The sequence below is a fragment of the Pleurodeles waltl genome, chromosome 3_1 (assembly GCF_031143425.1).
Source record: "Pleurodeles waltl isolate 20211129_DDA chromosome 3_1, aPleWal1.hap1.20221129, whole genome shotgun sequence".
Classification (NCBI taxonomy): domain Eukaryota; kingdom Metazoa; phylum Chordata; class Amphibia; order Caudata; family Salamandridae; genus Pleurodeles; species Pleurodeles waltl.
The window spans coordinates 1,985,214,351-1,985,230,888 of record NC_090440.1 but is presented as its reverse complement, the minus strand read 5'-3'; the positions used below and the strand labels follow the sequence as shown (position 1 = coordinate 1,985,230,888).

At 43.7% G+C, this 16,538-nt stretch overlaps 1 protein-coding gene across 1 annotated transcript in view; it reads left to right on the top strand.

The window, feature by feature from the left end:
• The first annotated feature begins 2,070 nt into the window (after nucleotides 1–2,070).
• Nucleotides 2,071–16,538, top strand: part of LOC138283497 (L-asparaginase-like) — a 209,979-nt gene continuing 195,511 nt past the window's right edge. The window contains exon 1 of the mRNA XM_069221439.1: nucleotides 2,071–2,307. Coding sequence (XP_069077540.1) covers nucleotides 2,197–2,307 — 111 coding nt within the window. The 5' untranslated portion in view covers nucleotides 2,071–2,196. The remainder of the gene's footprint in view (nucleotides 2,308–16,538) is intronic.

Here is a 16,538-nt window from a genome sequence, read left to right as displayed (position 1 = left end):
GCAAATGTGTAAAATTATTTCATCAACCGTTATAGAAAAAAATATATATATAATAATAAATAGTGTTGTTTTTTAGAGCTATAGTGCTATAATGCAAAGTTTCTTTTGTGGTAAATATGTATATATAGAGGTTGCATAAATGTAAAGGGGGAGATGTGTTATATCGGGGATGGAATGTAAATAGCTGGCTCGCTCTGCGTAACTCACGCGAGCAAGGGAATGTTAGGAATGGAATGCGTGGGGAGATTCGACGGTACTGGTTTGTCAGTACGGGCGTACAGAAGGTAGCAGTGTATTTATGCATTGCAGTCGGGCTGTTTTTCGGAATAAAGCCTGTTTAAACACACATTGTTCTGTGGCTTTTATCATAACACTCTGCTTCTTTGGAATGAAGCGGGGATATCCTTTTGGTCAGGAAGTTTGTCCATTTCAGAAATTCTAATGGTTTGCAAAAGAACAGAGAATGTTGGGGCACCAGAACGTTTGAGGAAGAAATTGTGATGTTTTCATGGATTGATTTCTGGACTTTTAAATTTGTTGCTGCTGTGGACAACAACAAATAAAGAAGTAAGCCATTAATTTTGCCTCTTTGGCTTTAATAAAATCATAGCTTGATTTCCATTCCCTGGGGGAAAATAACACTTCATTACACTCCCCTGTACAATCTGTAAACATTTGGCCATATAGTAAAAGGAATTGTACACCCGAGGATATTGTTAGAGATTGTATTATGGTTGAAAGAAGAAACAAGGTCAATTTAACTGTCTTACATTTGCCTAAATTTATTCAATTACCTAGTGGATGATTCATTAAAAGGTGTGATTTAAAAATATGTAAACACATCATTTTTCATTTTTGTTCCTAATAGGAAGACAAAGTACACAGGCCCAGATATACTAAAAAGGTAATACAGTGCAGCAATTGAAGTTGCTGTTCTCCGTTGCATGAAAGGGAGAGAGAAAAACAGGTCCATATCTACTAAGATGTGACTCCATTGACTCCTCCTGCACTCATCCACGTTTTTTTGCCATGTGCCGATGCACACACCCTTTTACTATAGTTTGTACTTCAAGGAATAGTTTCAGTATTGTAATAGGACCCTTACAGTGCATAAACTATCCTTTAACACTTTTCTTGCTTTGTATGTGTGCTATACGTTGCAGCATGGTGGCTAAGTAGGCCTAAAGAGGAGAAATCAAAGCATTTTCCTTACTGCACCTGTACCCAGGAGGTGTAGGATTTTGGCACAATTCCATGTCTACAATTGCTTGTAGATAAGAATTTGCATCAAACCCCATAGGTGGTTTCATGGGAACCCCAACGCACCACCATGGATACCCCTTCACATAGTGTAATGCAAATTGCACAACTTTGCATTACTTCAGGAAGCTGTCCAATGCAAATCCTGATTTGATTGGATGTTAAATCCCAATAAAACACTTTGGCCCGGAGTTAAAAGGGTCTAGCGCCTCTTTGTGCCACATTAGCGTACTTTTTTTTTACGCTAATGTGGCCCAATGATTCCAAATTCACTGCGTGTTCAACACACTGCAGGCAGAACCCAGAAGCATCCACAAAGGCAGGAGTACGCAAAGCAATATTATGAATCAATGAAGAAATTACAATGAAAAGAGAATTACAAAATGGGCTGCATAAAAGGGGAGTTGGAGCTTCATTTCAGCTCGAACTGGGAGATTCGCCTAGAAGCGAAGGCCTACTAATGGCAACGAGGGAGGCAGGTGGGTTTGAAAACGTGGTGCTTCCTGGAGACATGCCAGTGACACAGCTACAAGCTGTCCCGGGCCCGGGACTTGAAAACTCAAGCACGCATTGCAGTGGCGGCTTTCAGCAATGAACATCTCTTTTGTATCTTGTCTGTGCTAACTATGGAATTATACAGCCCATTGTGTAAGCGTTCTGTTGCTATGGTTACTTGAGGCCTGAGAACGATAATGAAGACAACTCATAAAACCCTCAACACAATTGGTATGGCGACTGAAACTTTGGTTGCTAGGCCATTAACAATTACTGGTTGTGTCTTTGCCTCTTTCCTGAGTTTGCAAGAGCATCTCGGCGAGTCTGGAGTAAGATTCCCACTTGCTTCTGTGCTGAAAACTGCTGTGCCTTGACCTTCAACTGCTGCTTCTCTTAAATGAACACGGAAAGTTGTAACCATTTTAAGTTGACTGCAAGCTCATGATGGGCTCCACTCATTCAAAAGTGATTTCAGAGCAGAGTTACAGATTCTGGGGCGCCGTGGCTTCCTCGATCCGCATGGGCTGGCTTGGCATTAGAGACAGTCAGAAGGTACGCAGTATCAATCTCCTTCTTTTGTTTACTTTCCTTCTTTCCAACTTTCCCTTTCGGTCTAGCCAAGACCTTTTGGTTTTTACTACAATTATGTATATGGCCATATTTATACATTTTTAGTGCCGCATTTGCACCACTTTTTGACGCAAAACGGCGCAAACTTGCAAAATACAATTGTATTTTGCAAGTTTCAAATCAAATCAAATCAAAAACATTTATAAAGCGCGCTACTCACCCGTGAGGGTCTCAAGGCGCTAGGGGGTTACTGCTGCTCGAAGAGCCAGGTCTTGAGTTGCCTCCGGAATGCGAGGTGGTCCTGGGTGGTCCTGAGGTTGGTGGGGAGGGAATTCCATGTCTTGGCTGCCAGGTAGGAGTAGGATTTCCCACCTGCCGTGGTGCGGCGGATGCGAGGGACGGCGGCGAGTGCGAGGTTGGCGGAGCGAAGTTGACGGGTGGTCGTGTAGAAACTGAGGCGACGGTTGAGGTATTCGGGTCCCTTGTTGTGGAGGGCTTTGTGTGCGTGGGTGAGGAGCCTGAGGTGATCCTTTTGTTGACGGGAAGCCAGTGCAGGTGTCTCAGGTGGGCGGAGATGTGGCTGTTGCGGGGTATGTCGAGGACGAGGCGGGCGGGCGAGTTTGCGCCGCTTTTGCATCAGAAAATGACGCAAGTGCGGCACTAAAAAAGTATAAATATGGGCCATAGTTACTTATAGGGGCCTTCACCAAGCGCTTTTCATCCATTGGCCTTTTTCTGTGTCATTCACATTTTCTTCTGCCCTTTGCAGCATCCAGCACGGGGCTGTGGGTCAGCCCTCCTCAGCTATTTGCCAACTGTGAGTGACGGTATTCTGCTCTTTTACAAGGAGCACAGCAGCACACAAACTAGTTCCCTTAGGAGGCTTATTTACAAGAAACTGGCGCATCGTGATCGATGCACCAGTTTTCTTGCACTGCCCTGCCCCCCAAAAGACGCCATGGGAGCGCTGTATTTACAAAAGTGTCCACAACAGCGTCAGAAATTCTGACGCTGTTGTGGTGCTGAACCTTAACATTGTTGGACTAGTGTCAAAAGTTTGACGCTACTCTAGCAATGTTAAGGGGGCCCCCTAGATAATAGCACTGCATCACCTTTAATGCTTGCCCTGAGCAGATGTAAAAAAAATGACGCTACGCTGGCTCAGCATGGCGCAGTGTCATCATGTAGATTTCACTGCGTAATTTCTGTGGTGCTTTTAACAGGGAAACGACTGCCTTGCATACATTGTAGTTGGCGCTAGTATAATGTGGCACAAGGGTTTACAAACTGGCACAATGGAGACATTTCACTAGTTTGTAAACATGGCTTGGGGTGGGGGAACGTTTTAGGTCACCTTAGAATAAGAAAAATAATGCTAAGGTGGCGCAAAATCCTTATAAATGATGCCCCTAATGCCAGTGGCCACTGTGGCAACATTTTGAGATCAGGAAAATGTTTGTGTTTAAGGCAATTTTCTTTTTATAAATAGCGAGGGCATGGCAGCTCCCCCAACAATAACATTTTTACAAAAGCAATGATAAAATAAAACAAACCTAGCAAAACTAAAAGGGTGGCAGCCAGCACCAAACTTACTGGCTTTGCCAATGTTTCTACTAAGCCTGGCACCGTGCCCAGGAATTCCTTGCTGCTGGCCTCTGAAGGACAATCACATTTAAGTGTCATGGTGCCTTTCCCCTTTCAGTTTCTATCTCATAATTTGTATTCATGAATACAGTATTTACTGCAGAGTTAATTGTCTCGTTGCTTGTAAATATGTGATGTTCTCATTGCACAGCTCCATTGTATTCATGTGAAGGGTAAATACAATTTGAGGAGAATTATTTTGATCCAGGCATCAAAACATAGGTCCTTCCTCAGGTCCCGATAATATTAATTCACAAACAATGGGGGACAAGAAGGTTGGCTGGTTCAGTGTACGTCCTCCCTATTCGTAACATGTGAAACAAAAAAGTACACTGTACACTGTTCCAAAAAACATGAAAATCAGGTATCGAGAATAGAAAAGATTCAGAAGCAAGGGCCCTCAGGTCTCATCATCAGGCTTGCTCCACGCCAGACTGGTACTGCAATGTCTGGCGGGACCCACAGTGGGGTCACTAAGCCAAACCTTCTGTGCAGAGTAGAAAAACAGTGGAGAGAAAGAAAAAAGAATAAGAATACAATTGACTCAACCCTCCTCAGGAACTTCCGTTTACTTGATTATAGGAGATGTTGATCAAGGTTAAAAACACTGTTTTTCTAATCTGCGCAAATGTTTTGGCTTAGTGACCCCACTGTGGGTCGCGCCAGACATTGCAGTACCAGTCTGGTGTGGAGCAAGCCTGATAATATTAAACAAAGATGCCTCAGTGATCTGTAAAGCACTATTCATTGGGTTGTAGCTAGAGAAGTGTTTCTGAACATCAAATAAGTTATTCTAGCTTAGAGAGGTTAATCGAGTCACTTACTGATCACTGATTTTAGCAATTATTGAATATACCTCTAGTGGTAAGTACCCATGAGTAGACAGAACATTGGTTGTGAATGAGAAATCTGAGAAATAATAAGTTGAGCATCTGGCCACAGATTTACTAAGACTTTGCACTAGTACAAAGTGATGTAAAGTCTTGCAAGGGTGTTTACAATCCAGCGCAAAAGCTTTTTTAGGTGGAATGTTGCCCTTTTGTCAATAGTAGTACCTTTGTGTTCCTATTAATCGGTTTATGTCAGTGGTGCGTCTGGGACAGATCCGAGCAAATACCCAAGGGTTTTAACAGAAAGCCTAGTCTTCTAAAATAGCCAGACTGGGCTTTGCATAAAAAAATTGCCTTTTTGAAGTAGGTGTTTTTTCTATAAATATATTGTTATTAGCTTTCAAATAAGAAAAAAAGGCACAGATTTACAATTGTATCTCTTTACATAAAACTATATGCAATGAAGAAGGTACAGTGGATTAAAGTCACGTACATTGGGCAAGAACTGCCCACTCTTAGGCCCAGATTCTCAAAGGTTTAGTGTCAGTTTAGCATTGCTTTTGTAACATTAAACCAACGCTAAACTTTTTTTCACAAACTGTTAGAAATGGTGTCTTTGGTTGACAGTCAGATTACCCCCTGTTCAAGCAAGGACCCTGAAAAGGAGACGCTCACTCCGTGATCAGGTCAGAATAAATTTCTCCTTTAATCGTAAGTTCCGATATTACAGCCTCTACTCCCGTCCGCCAACACCAGTTCCTCCTCCGCTCCCCGCAACCTTCAAACACCACAAAACATTCTAAATTCCAATTGCACGCAATCACCGCACGGTCGCACGGCAATGCGCGAGGCGGGTGATCGCGTCTGTATACATACCCAACACATCTCTTCCCTCATAACAACAACAAAAATAACAATAAAAAAATTACATAAATCGTTTACATGTTATATTTGGTGAACGTAAATGACTAAACTATACTTATAATACTCAAACATATTAATTTCAGTACAGTCACATTAGTGCATAGTCATTGAATTTCTTTGGTGGTTTAACATTTCTAGAAGATCTTCTACAATGGTTTGCAGGAGGGTCCCAATTTCCGGAAGAACACAAACCATCGACATGATTACTGGGACACTCGTTAGTTTTATTCACAGGTCTAGACAAGGAGAATTTGCTTTTGTTCCACCATTTACCATCCTCCAACTTAACGGCACTGTTTCCTACTTGAATTATCTTTCTGCAGTCACTAAATTTGGATTGGCCTTTTGCCATGAGCCTCAAAAGTTTTACCCTTACTAGATCCCCTACCTTCCAATCAATCTTACGGATGTGACCCCCTTTATTTGAATCAATAGCAATCTTAGTTTCGACCTTAGTTGTGTATTTCTGTTGCGCAGCTAAACGTTTCTCCATAACACCTTAAACTTTGTGCCATGGCACACAAAACCGACCCATCCATTCTCTAGTTAACTTTGTGGATGGATTGCGGCCGCGTAGCAGGACAAAGGGCGAAACTTGAGTGTCTGCGTTGTTCGTGGTACGCACTGCCCATAACAATTTTGATAACTCCGATTTACAGTGAATACCACTAGACTTGGATAACTGAATACTATCCTTGAGTACCCTGTTGAATCTTTCCACAAGACCATTGCTCCGAGGATGGTATAATGACGTTTTAGTATGTCTGATGCCCAAAAACTTCATAAACTTTTCAAATTGTGCCGATGTAAACCGAGATCCATTATCAGTCAAGATCTCATCCGGAATACCTTCCCTAGCGAAAATGCATTCCAACCACTGGATCACATTGTTAGAGTCAGGAACTTTAACGAATTTTACTTCTGGCCATCTGCTGTAATAATCAATAAGCACCAAACCATGATCTTGGGACCCATAGGACAAGCTCACTGGACCTATAATATCAATTGCAAGCTTACTCCAGGGTTTATCTGGAACCCTGATGGCTTCTATTGGGCTTGGCACAGTAACTTGAGACTTGTCACTAACGGCACAAAACACGCAATCCCTCACAAAATGCTCTATAAATTTATCAACACCCGGCCACCAAAATCCTTCTCTGACCCTTCTCTTCATAGCTCGCATTCCAATGTGGCCTTCGTGCGCTAAACCCAAAACTCTCTTTTTCATATTATCCGGTACAACTATCTGCTTAGACCTAAATAGCAATCCATTGATTACTGATAACTCATCAAAAACATGTTTGTACTTGTCTTTTAATTCATCATTCGAGGACCACAAAGACCCCCCCGTGGTGACAGCATGCATGACTGATTTCAGATCCTGATCTGCCTCACACGCCTCCCTCCATTCCTGTTCATCCAGCGCACCATCCAAGAGCTCAGTAACAGAACACACCACAACGTCTTTATCGTCGTCTTTGAAACCAATATCTGTTGACATTTCTACAGAAGAATCAGAGCCAGACAATCTAGATAAACAGTCCGCCAAAATATTTTTTTTCCTGGTACATATTATAACTTAAAATTGTGCTCACGCCATTTGTATTGCCACTTGGCTATCCTTGGAGTGGCTTTCTCAACACCCTTGGCAGTGAAAAGTTGAACTAGAGGCTTGTGATCCGTCGTAACAGTAAACCTAGAACCCCAGACAAACTGTTTAAAATAACTGATGCCCCCAACAACGTGCTAGAGCCTCACGTTCGATCACAGAATACGTTGCTTCTGCACCCTTCAAACTTCTAGACGCAAATGCAACAACTTCGTCCTTACCATCTCTCCTTTGCAACAACATAGCCCCCAACCCTTTCTGGCTAGATTCTGTCATTATAATAGAGTGATCATGGGTGTCAAAGGGTTTTAAAGGAATCGGTTGGGCAATCTCTTGTTTCACACTCTCAAATTCGCGGTTGCAATTAGTATCCCATAAAAATTTAACGTTCTTCTTCAATAGATTCCTTAAGTTGTAAGTCTTTTCTGAGCAATTTGGTACAAATTTGGCATAAAACTCTATCAGCCCCATGAAAGACCTCAGTTGGCCCTTATTTTCTGGACACATAAAATCCTGAATGGCCTTCACCAAACTTATTTTAGGTTTGATACCTTCAGCTGATAATTCGAAACCTAAGTAGTTCACAGTGTACACACCAAATCGGCACTTAGCAGAACTAAGAGTCACACCTTTCAGTTTCAGTATGTCTAACACGCGACTCAATCTCTCATCATGCTCAAACATGTCTTTACCATAGACTAAGATATCGTCCTGAAATGCCTTCACTCCGTCCAGCTCTTTAAACATGCTCTCCACTGTTCTTTGAAATACGGCTGATGCAGACGCCAACCCAAAAGGCATACACTTGAACTGAAATAAACCAAAAGGTGTGATAAAAGATGTGTAGTGTCTGGAGCTAGGATGTAGACTAATTTGATGGTAAGCAGAAGTCATGTCGAGTAAGGAAAATACTTTACCATCTTTAATTGAAGATAACATTTCCGAGATGTTGGGTAGAGGATATTGATCTACCCAAATTTGGTCATTGAGATCGCGCAAGTCCACACACATTCACAACGATCCATTCGCCTTGCTGGCTAAAACTACAGGTGCGACCCAATTCGAGGACTCTATAGGTTCAATTATGTCTAGAGTACACAATTTATCTAATTCTTTCTTAAAATCATCTTTTAAAGTGAGGGGAACCTTCCGCACCTTGTGTACTTTTGGTTGCGCATCCTTATTGATCTTAATCTTGTGGGCAAAACCCTTGAATAGACCCACATTACTATTAAATATTTCTGGATAACGTGATTCCCATTTATCACACCTGATTGAAGACACTTGTAAATATTCATTTCTCATTACAACTTGTTCAGGATTATTTGGATCTAACACCAGCTTTAATTTACCCTGATCACACCACCCTAGAAGGCATGTGTCATCCTTGGCTACATAAATTGTGGCAGGTGTAATACTATCCTTAAATATGAGTACTGCTTGAAATTCACTGACCACATCAATTGACTTCCCTCCATATCCAATGGGATGGATTAGTGAGGGCTTTAAGGTGAACCCTCGGGCACTGAACAGGTCATTCCACATGGTCTCGCTCAAAAGTGTGAAAGGAGAACCTGAATCAGCCATCATGTGAACCTGAACACCATCTATCTCCACCAAGTAAAATGGTCTTCTCACACCAGAACCCCTTACCTCACCAATCAGGGGTTCCTAGTCATTCACCATGAATATTTCCCCTTCCTCGCTACTGGAAGAAGAGTAATTATTAGTAACAACACTATTAACTTTGTGGTTAAGTTTGTCAGAACCATTGGACATGCTGGATTTACATACTCTCGCAAAATGTCCTTTCTTGTAACATTTGGCACACATCTTATCCAAGACTGGACAAAATTTAGCATTACCTAGGTGAGTAGTACTACCACACCTATAACACTCTAAAGGTTTCGATACATTGTTCCCAGTCTTGCTTCCTGTAGATAGTGGTGCACTGCCACCCTTGAAGTTCTTTTTTTTATATTTAGACTTAACTACTAACACCTCCGAACGCAGCGAATGGTTTCTGCTGTCAGAGATTGACATTTGTTCCATGAATGACACAGTGCTTTCAATTCTAGTGGCAATGTCTAAGGCGTTCTGTAAAGTTAAGTTGGGGGTGGACAACAATGCTTCCTGTATTTTCTTATTATTAGTTTGGTCTTTTATCATTTCTTCTTCAAATTCTTTGTAATCACAAGAAACAGCTAAAAGTCTTAATGCCTCTACATAACTGGACGCAGATTCACCTTCAGATTGGACCCTTTTGTAAAATTTATGTCTTTCCAAGGTGACGTTCCTGCATTTCTTAAACCTCAAATCAAGCGAGTTGATAGCAGTTTGGCACTCATCTTCGACACCGTCGCCTTCCCCTTCAATTGCTAATACAGGTACTTTAGGAATATACTTTAAAATTTTACGTCCTTCACTACCTAAACAATGTTTTAAAATTGCACATTTCCTTTTGTGGGTAAAGGTTTCACCCTCCAGGGCGTCTAAGGCCCATATTTATACTTTTTGACGCTAAACTGCGCTAACGCAGTTTTGCGTCAAAAATTTTTGCGCCGTCTAACGCCATTCTGAAGCGCCATGCGGGCGCCGTATTTATGGAATGGCGTTAGCCGGCGCAAGCAGACCGGCGCTGCCTGGTGTGCGTGGCAAAAAACCACATAGACCAGGCAGCGCCGGCGTTGGGGAAAATGGCGTTAGGGCGTCTTAAAATGGGGCAAGTCAGGTTGAGGCAAAAAAATCGTCTTAACCCGACTTGCGCCATTTTTTAACGACGCCCATCAACATGACTCCTATCATTGTAAAGATAGGAGTCATGCCCCCTTGCCCAATGGCCATGCCCAGGGGACTTCTGTCCCCTGGGCATGGTCATTGGGCATAGTGGCATGTAGGGGGGCACAAATCAGGCCCCCCTATGCCAAAAAAAATTATTAACAAAAAATAAAAATAATACTTACCTGAACTTACCTGAATGTCCCTGGGGTGGCTCCCTCCAGCCTTGGGTGTCCTCCTGGGGTGGGCAAGGGTGGCAGGGGGGGTCCCTGGGGGCAGGGGAGGGCACTCTGGGCTCATTTTGAGCCCACTTGTCCCTTAACGCCATGCCTGACCCAGGCGTTAAAAAGCGGCGCAAATGCGCCGTTTTTAGCCACGCCCACTCCCGGGCGTCTCTTTTGCCCGGGAGTATAAATACCACGTAAATGCCTGGGAGTCATTTTTTAAGACGGGAACGCCTCCCTTGCATATCATTAACGCAAGGAAGGGGTTCACGCTAAAAAATGACGCACATTCCGGGAACTTTGGCGCTAGACGCCTCTAACGCCATAGTATAAATATGGCGTTAGTTGGCGTTAGTTTAGCGTCGAATTTGCGTCGAAAAAAACGACGCAAATTCGGCGCAACCAGAGTATAAATACGGCCCTAAGTATGCCTCAAATGCCTCTTTCCACTGCTCCCAATCTGCATCAGGTAAAGCCGGATTGGGAACAAAAGGAGGAGGGGGGGGGGCGATAGATTGCTGCATAATGGTAATCAATCACAATAAAAAAATTAAAAAAAGTGGCTAAAGAAGAAATGCGCAAATATTAGTGAAGTTGAATGAATGCTAAAAATAAAAGAAAAGAAAAGGAGTGCGTGTCACCAAAACACGCTAATTATTTATCCCCAAAGATGCCAATTACATTCAATTGCAGACTGAGAAATGGTTGCTTCCATAATAAACAAAGTGTTTAAATTGCTCCATGGCACGCAAGCATAAGATGGAGTCCAAAGTGGAGCGCAGCACAGACGGAAAGTACTCCCAAAATGGTTGCTGAATGTCTCTTCAGCATGGTTAACCAACAGTAGGTTGGATGGGGTGTGCATGTCACCGTGACACGCAAGCTGAATGAGCAGTGCAGTATGCTGCTAAGATGTCAGCCGAAGTGTCCCTGCGATGTGGATGCTGCGGTCTAAATTCCAGGAAAACGTACTCCCAGTGCGTCCGGGATGTTTATGTCAGCACAACTCTGGACAATTCCAACATGCAGAGATTGTAGCAATGATGCCTTCTTAGAGGTAGACAGGACAATAGAGCCAACGGTTGAAGTAACTGTAGAGCAGGATGTACCGGTACGCTCGACCGACACTGTGCACAGGGGAATTTCTTGTACACGGAAGAAGAGGCTGTGGCTGGAAAACCCTCGTCGCCACTGAAAAGGAGATGCTCACTCCGTGATCAGGTCAGAATCAATTTCTCCTTTAATCTTAACTTCCGATATTACAGCCTCTACTCCCGTCCGCCAACACTGGTTCCTCCTCCGCTCCCCGCAACCTTCAAACACCACAAAACATTCTAAATTCCAATCGCACACGATCACCGCACGGTCGCACGCCAATGCGCGAGGCGGGTGATCGCGTGTGTATACATACCCAACAGACCCTCACTCTAGTCAGGGTAAAAAAGAATCACCCTCAGCTAAGCCCTGCTTACCCCCTTGGTAGCTTGGCAGAGCAGTAGGCTTAACTTCAGGGTGCTAGGTGTAAAGTATTTGTACCACAGTAACTCAATGAAAACACTACAAAATGACACAACACAGGTTTAGAAAAATAGGAAATAGTTATCTAAACAAACCAAGACCAAAACGACGAACATCCACAATACACAGGTCAAGTTATCAATAAAAATGCAAAAAGAGTCTTTAAGTAGTTTTAAACACACACTAACACTGGTAGTGTGAAAAAGTAGCTTGGGTGCATCAAAAATAACCGCGCACAGGTGAGTGTGCGTCAAAACGGGCTTGCGATGCGTTGATTCCACTCACGAGCGGGACCTTGCATCGTTTCTCCTTTCGCCGGGTCATGGCGCGTCATTTCTTCTCTCCGCAGGAGAGCGATGCGTTGATCCGGTCATCACTCTTGGGTCCGGGCAGGCCTTGCGTTGTTTTTACATGCCCAGCGGTACTTGAGTCAGAAATCCAGCCTCACGATGATCTGAAAGCCCCGCAGCGTGGGTTGTGATCTCCCAGCCTCCCTCAGCGATGCTGCGTGTCTTTTCTCCTCCTTTGTACGTTGATTCTTCGGTCGCGTTTTCAGCGAGCGTTGATTTTCAGCTTCGGAGCCGGCAGTGCGTCATTTCTTCAGCTGCAGATCGGAGTCGGGTCAATCTATTCCCCGCACATCACTCTATGTGTGAATTTCCTTTTCTTTAAGCTGCCAGCTTCTCCTTTCAGGGTGCCAGGAACTGGATGGGCACCACAGGGCAGAGTAGGAGTCTCTCCAGAGACTCCAGGTGCTGGCAGAGAGAAGTCTTTGCTGTCCCTGAGACTTCAAACAACAGGAGGCAAGCTCTAAATCAAGCCCTCAGAGATTTCTTCTCAAGATGGAAGGCACACAAAGTCCAGTCTTTGCCCTCTTACTTTGGCAGAAGCAGCAACTGCAGGATAGCTCCACAAAGCACAGTCACAGGCAGTGGCGTAGCGTGGGTTGTCAGCACCCGGGGCAAGGCAAGTAATTTGCGCCCCCTAACCCGGGGCAAGGCAAGTAATTTGCGCCCCCTAACCAGTGGATTTTAGCACTCGAGTCTCTTCCAAGATGTTGCGCCCGGTGCGGCCGGCCCCCCTGCATCCCCCACGCTACGCCACTGGTCACAGGCAGGGCAGCTCTTCTTCCTTCTCCAGGCAGAGATTCCTCTTGTTTCCAGAAGTGTTTCTAAAGTCTGTGGTTTTGGGTGCCCTTCTTATACCCAATTTCTCCTTTGAAGTAGGCCTACTTTAAAGTAAAGTCTCTTGTGAATGTGAAATCCTGCCTTGCCCAGGCCAGGCCCCAGACACTCATCCAGGGGGTTGGAGACTGCATTGTGTGAGGGCAGGCACAGCCCTTTCAGGTATGAGTGACCACTCCTCTCCTTCCTCCTAGCACAGATGGCTCATCAGGATATGCAGGCTACACCCCAGCTCCCTTTGTGTCACTGTCTAGTGTGAGGTGCAACCAGCCCAACTGTCAAACTGACCCAGACAGGGAATCCACAAACAGGCAGAGTCACAGAAATGGTATAAGCAAGAAAATGCTCACTTTCTAAAAGTGGCATTTTCAAACACACAATATTAAAAACAGCTTTACTAAAAGATGTATTTTTACATAGTGAGCTCAAAGACCCCAAACTCCACATGTCCATCCGCTCCCAAAGGGAATCTACACTTTAATCAGATTTAAAGGTAGCCCCCATGTTAACCTATGAGAGGGACAGGCCTTGCAACAGTGAAAAACAAATTTAGCAATATTTAACTGTCAGGACATATAAAACACATTACTATATGTCCTACCTTAACCATACACTGCACCCTGCCCTTGGTGCTACCTAGGGCCTACTTTAGGGGTGTCTGCCATGTAAGAAAAGGGAAGGTATAGGCCTGGCAAGTGGGTACACTTACCAAGTCAAATTTACAGTTAAAACTGCACACACAGACACTGCATTGGCAGGTCTGAGACATGATTACAGAGCTACTTATGTGGGTGGCACAACCAGTGCTGCAGGCCCACTAGCAGCATTTGATTTACAGGCCCTGGGCACCTGCACTGTACTAGGGACTTACTAATAAATCAATTATGCCAATCATAGATAAGCAAATTACATACACTTTACACAGAGAGCATATGCACTTTAGCACTGGTTAGTAGTGGTAAAGTGCTCAGAGTTCAAAAGCCAACAGCAACAGGTCATAAAAAATAGGAGGCAGGAGGCAAAAAGATTGGGGTTGACCCTGCATAAGCATAAAAGTCCAATACAAACCAACACAAATAAGTATTTGCACTGGTTTGTGTGGCAAAGTAAGGCAATAAAAATGCTGTTTTGCATTACTTTGCGTCAAGGGGGCGTTACAAGGGTGGTACATGGGTGGACCTGTGCTACCACCCATGCTTTTTGACGCTAAACCCTTATCTGAAACATCAGAAAAAAGAATTTTGTGGCAAAAAGCAGGCACTAAACAGAATTTTTTATTTTTATTTCTCCCTGCTTTTTTAACTTTGCATGTGGGCTGCACTGTACAGCACGCATACAAGGTAGGAAAAGCATTTGCACTTGTTTAGGCATAGTGTTTTGAATAGGAAGGGTACCCTTTGTGAACAAAACCTATGCTAGACTCACCCACACACCCTAGCACTGTGTCAGGAAGGTGTTTTGCATGGCACACAGCAGCTATGGTTCTCTCCTGCTCTCTACATGTCACACAACACAGCTTTTTTGGCTGCTGCACTGCGCTGCGTGATACCTACCAAAATCTGGGTGTTAGTGTGGAATCTCTGTCTAAGATTGACCCCGTTGTAGCTGAAGTAGGAAAATCACATATGATTAGTGAGTTTGTGGCAGGGTAGATAAATCAGATCTGTAAAGGATGGGTAAGGGGCACAAATTTCTGGACAAGGTGGTGACATTGCATGAATGTGCCAGATGGTATGCATTCAGTAGGTGTTATTTGGCCGGATTAAGTGGATAACAATCCTTTGGAGAATCCTGAGGGTAAGTGGTCTGATTTGCACAGGTTGTCAGTAACATCTCTTGAAGAGGGTGATGTTGGGGGGAGGTTAATTAGTATACAAAAATGGAACCAGGGTGGGAGGACAGGGAAAACTGGGGGCAAAGGCAAACAGATTGTCTGGGGTGATCGAAGGATGATGTTTAGTGCTGGAGGCACTAAGGGCCTGATTACAACTTTGGCAGAGGGGGGTTAATCCGTCCCAAATGTGACGAATATCCCGCTCGCTGTATTATGAGTCCATTAGATCCTATAGAACTCGTAATACAGTGAGTGGGATATCTGTCACATTTGGGACAGATTAACCCCCTTTGCAAAAGTTGTTATCAGGCCGTAAGTCCGGAGTCTGTGTTGAGTGGAGAAGTGAGGAGTCTGTATAGAAAACGTGTGTAGAGATATTTCTAGACTTGGGCAGTGTTGGTGGCCAAGTTTTGGAAGGGGTAAGGCTAGGAAATGTGTGGGAATGCTGTAGTAGATAGATAGTAGAATGTAGAATGTAGAGTCTAGATAGGTAATAGAATGCATAGTTAGGAATGCAAAGGCAGTTCGCGAGGAAAGGGAACTGGAGAGGAGTGTGTACCATGCCGTTCCTTGTATATGTGATTATTCATATTAAACATCACAAAGATCTTACTGGGTACGGCAGATTATTCCAACATTGGCGACAAGCGGGAGTTTCAGACAGTGAGTGGCGCCACCACTTGCCTGCTATCATTCTCTGAGGGTCATTTTCGTTTGTTGCTGTTGTGAAGGATTCTGAAGTACCGAGTCGAGGGCTGTGAGGAGCTGCGGATGCTGGGAGGTTGCCGTCGTGTTTGTGCAAGGGCTTGCACGTCCTAGTTGCATTGCCACTGTTTTATCTATTTTATGTGTGTAGCGGGCGTAAACCTCCAGCAGATCAGCGCGTCTTTGGCTGCGCGTCATCAGCGGTTACCTTGGAAATGTTCTATGCGTGTCTGTGTATGCATTGTGGTGGCCATTTTATTTCAGGATGGATGGATAAAGGAGCTCTTTGATGATACAGTGGCCATCTTAAAGGCACTAACAGAATGGCGAACTACGGTGATTCGCTCACCTGTCATTTAATAGCGAATTTCGGTGATTTGCACACCCCATAAATACATTAACACACAAAATATAAGATAATTGTTACATTGTTCCATGATATTAGAGTCACAATACTGTGGCAAATTTCTGTTGATCCAAAGTTTGTCAGATTATCACCATGTCAAATATTCAGCCATCACCATTTTTCTTATTGGATCCTGGTGAGCCTTCTATATAATGGGAACCATGAATTGATTTATTTGAAGCATATGTTGAGGTTTTGGAAGAACAAAAATGTTCGCCAGAAAGATATTTAGCTTTGTTAAAGCACAGGTTAGGTGCAATTGGACCAAGAGAGTTCAAAAACTTACCTCCAATTGATAATACTGGCAATGTGAACGTTTATCAACTTGCTAACAAGCAACTTCAGGAATGTTATGGCAGAAAACTTAATGTGGTGTTAGAACATTACTAGCATGACGACGAATCCATAGATCAATTTGTTGCAGCTCTTAGAGGGTTGGCGGTTACTTGTAAATTTGAACAAATGTCGTATGATCAGATTCTGAGGGACCAATTATTGATGAAAACAAAATCACGCAATATACAGGAGAAATTATGGTAATGCAGTAGTGACTTAAC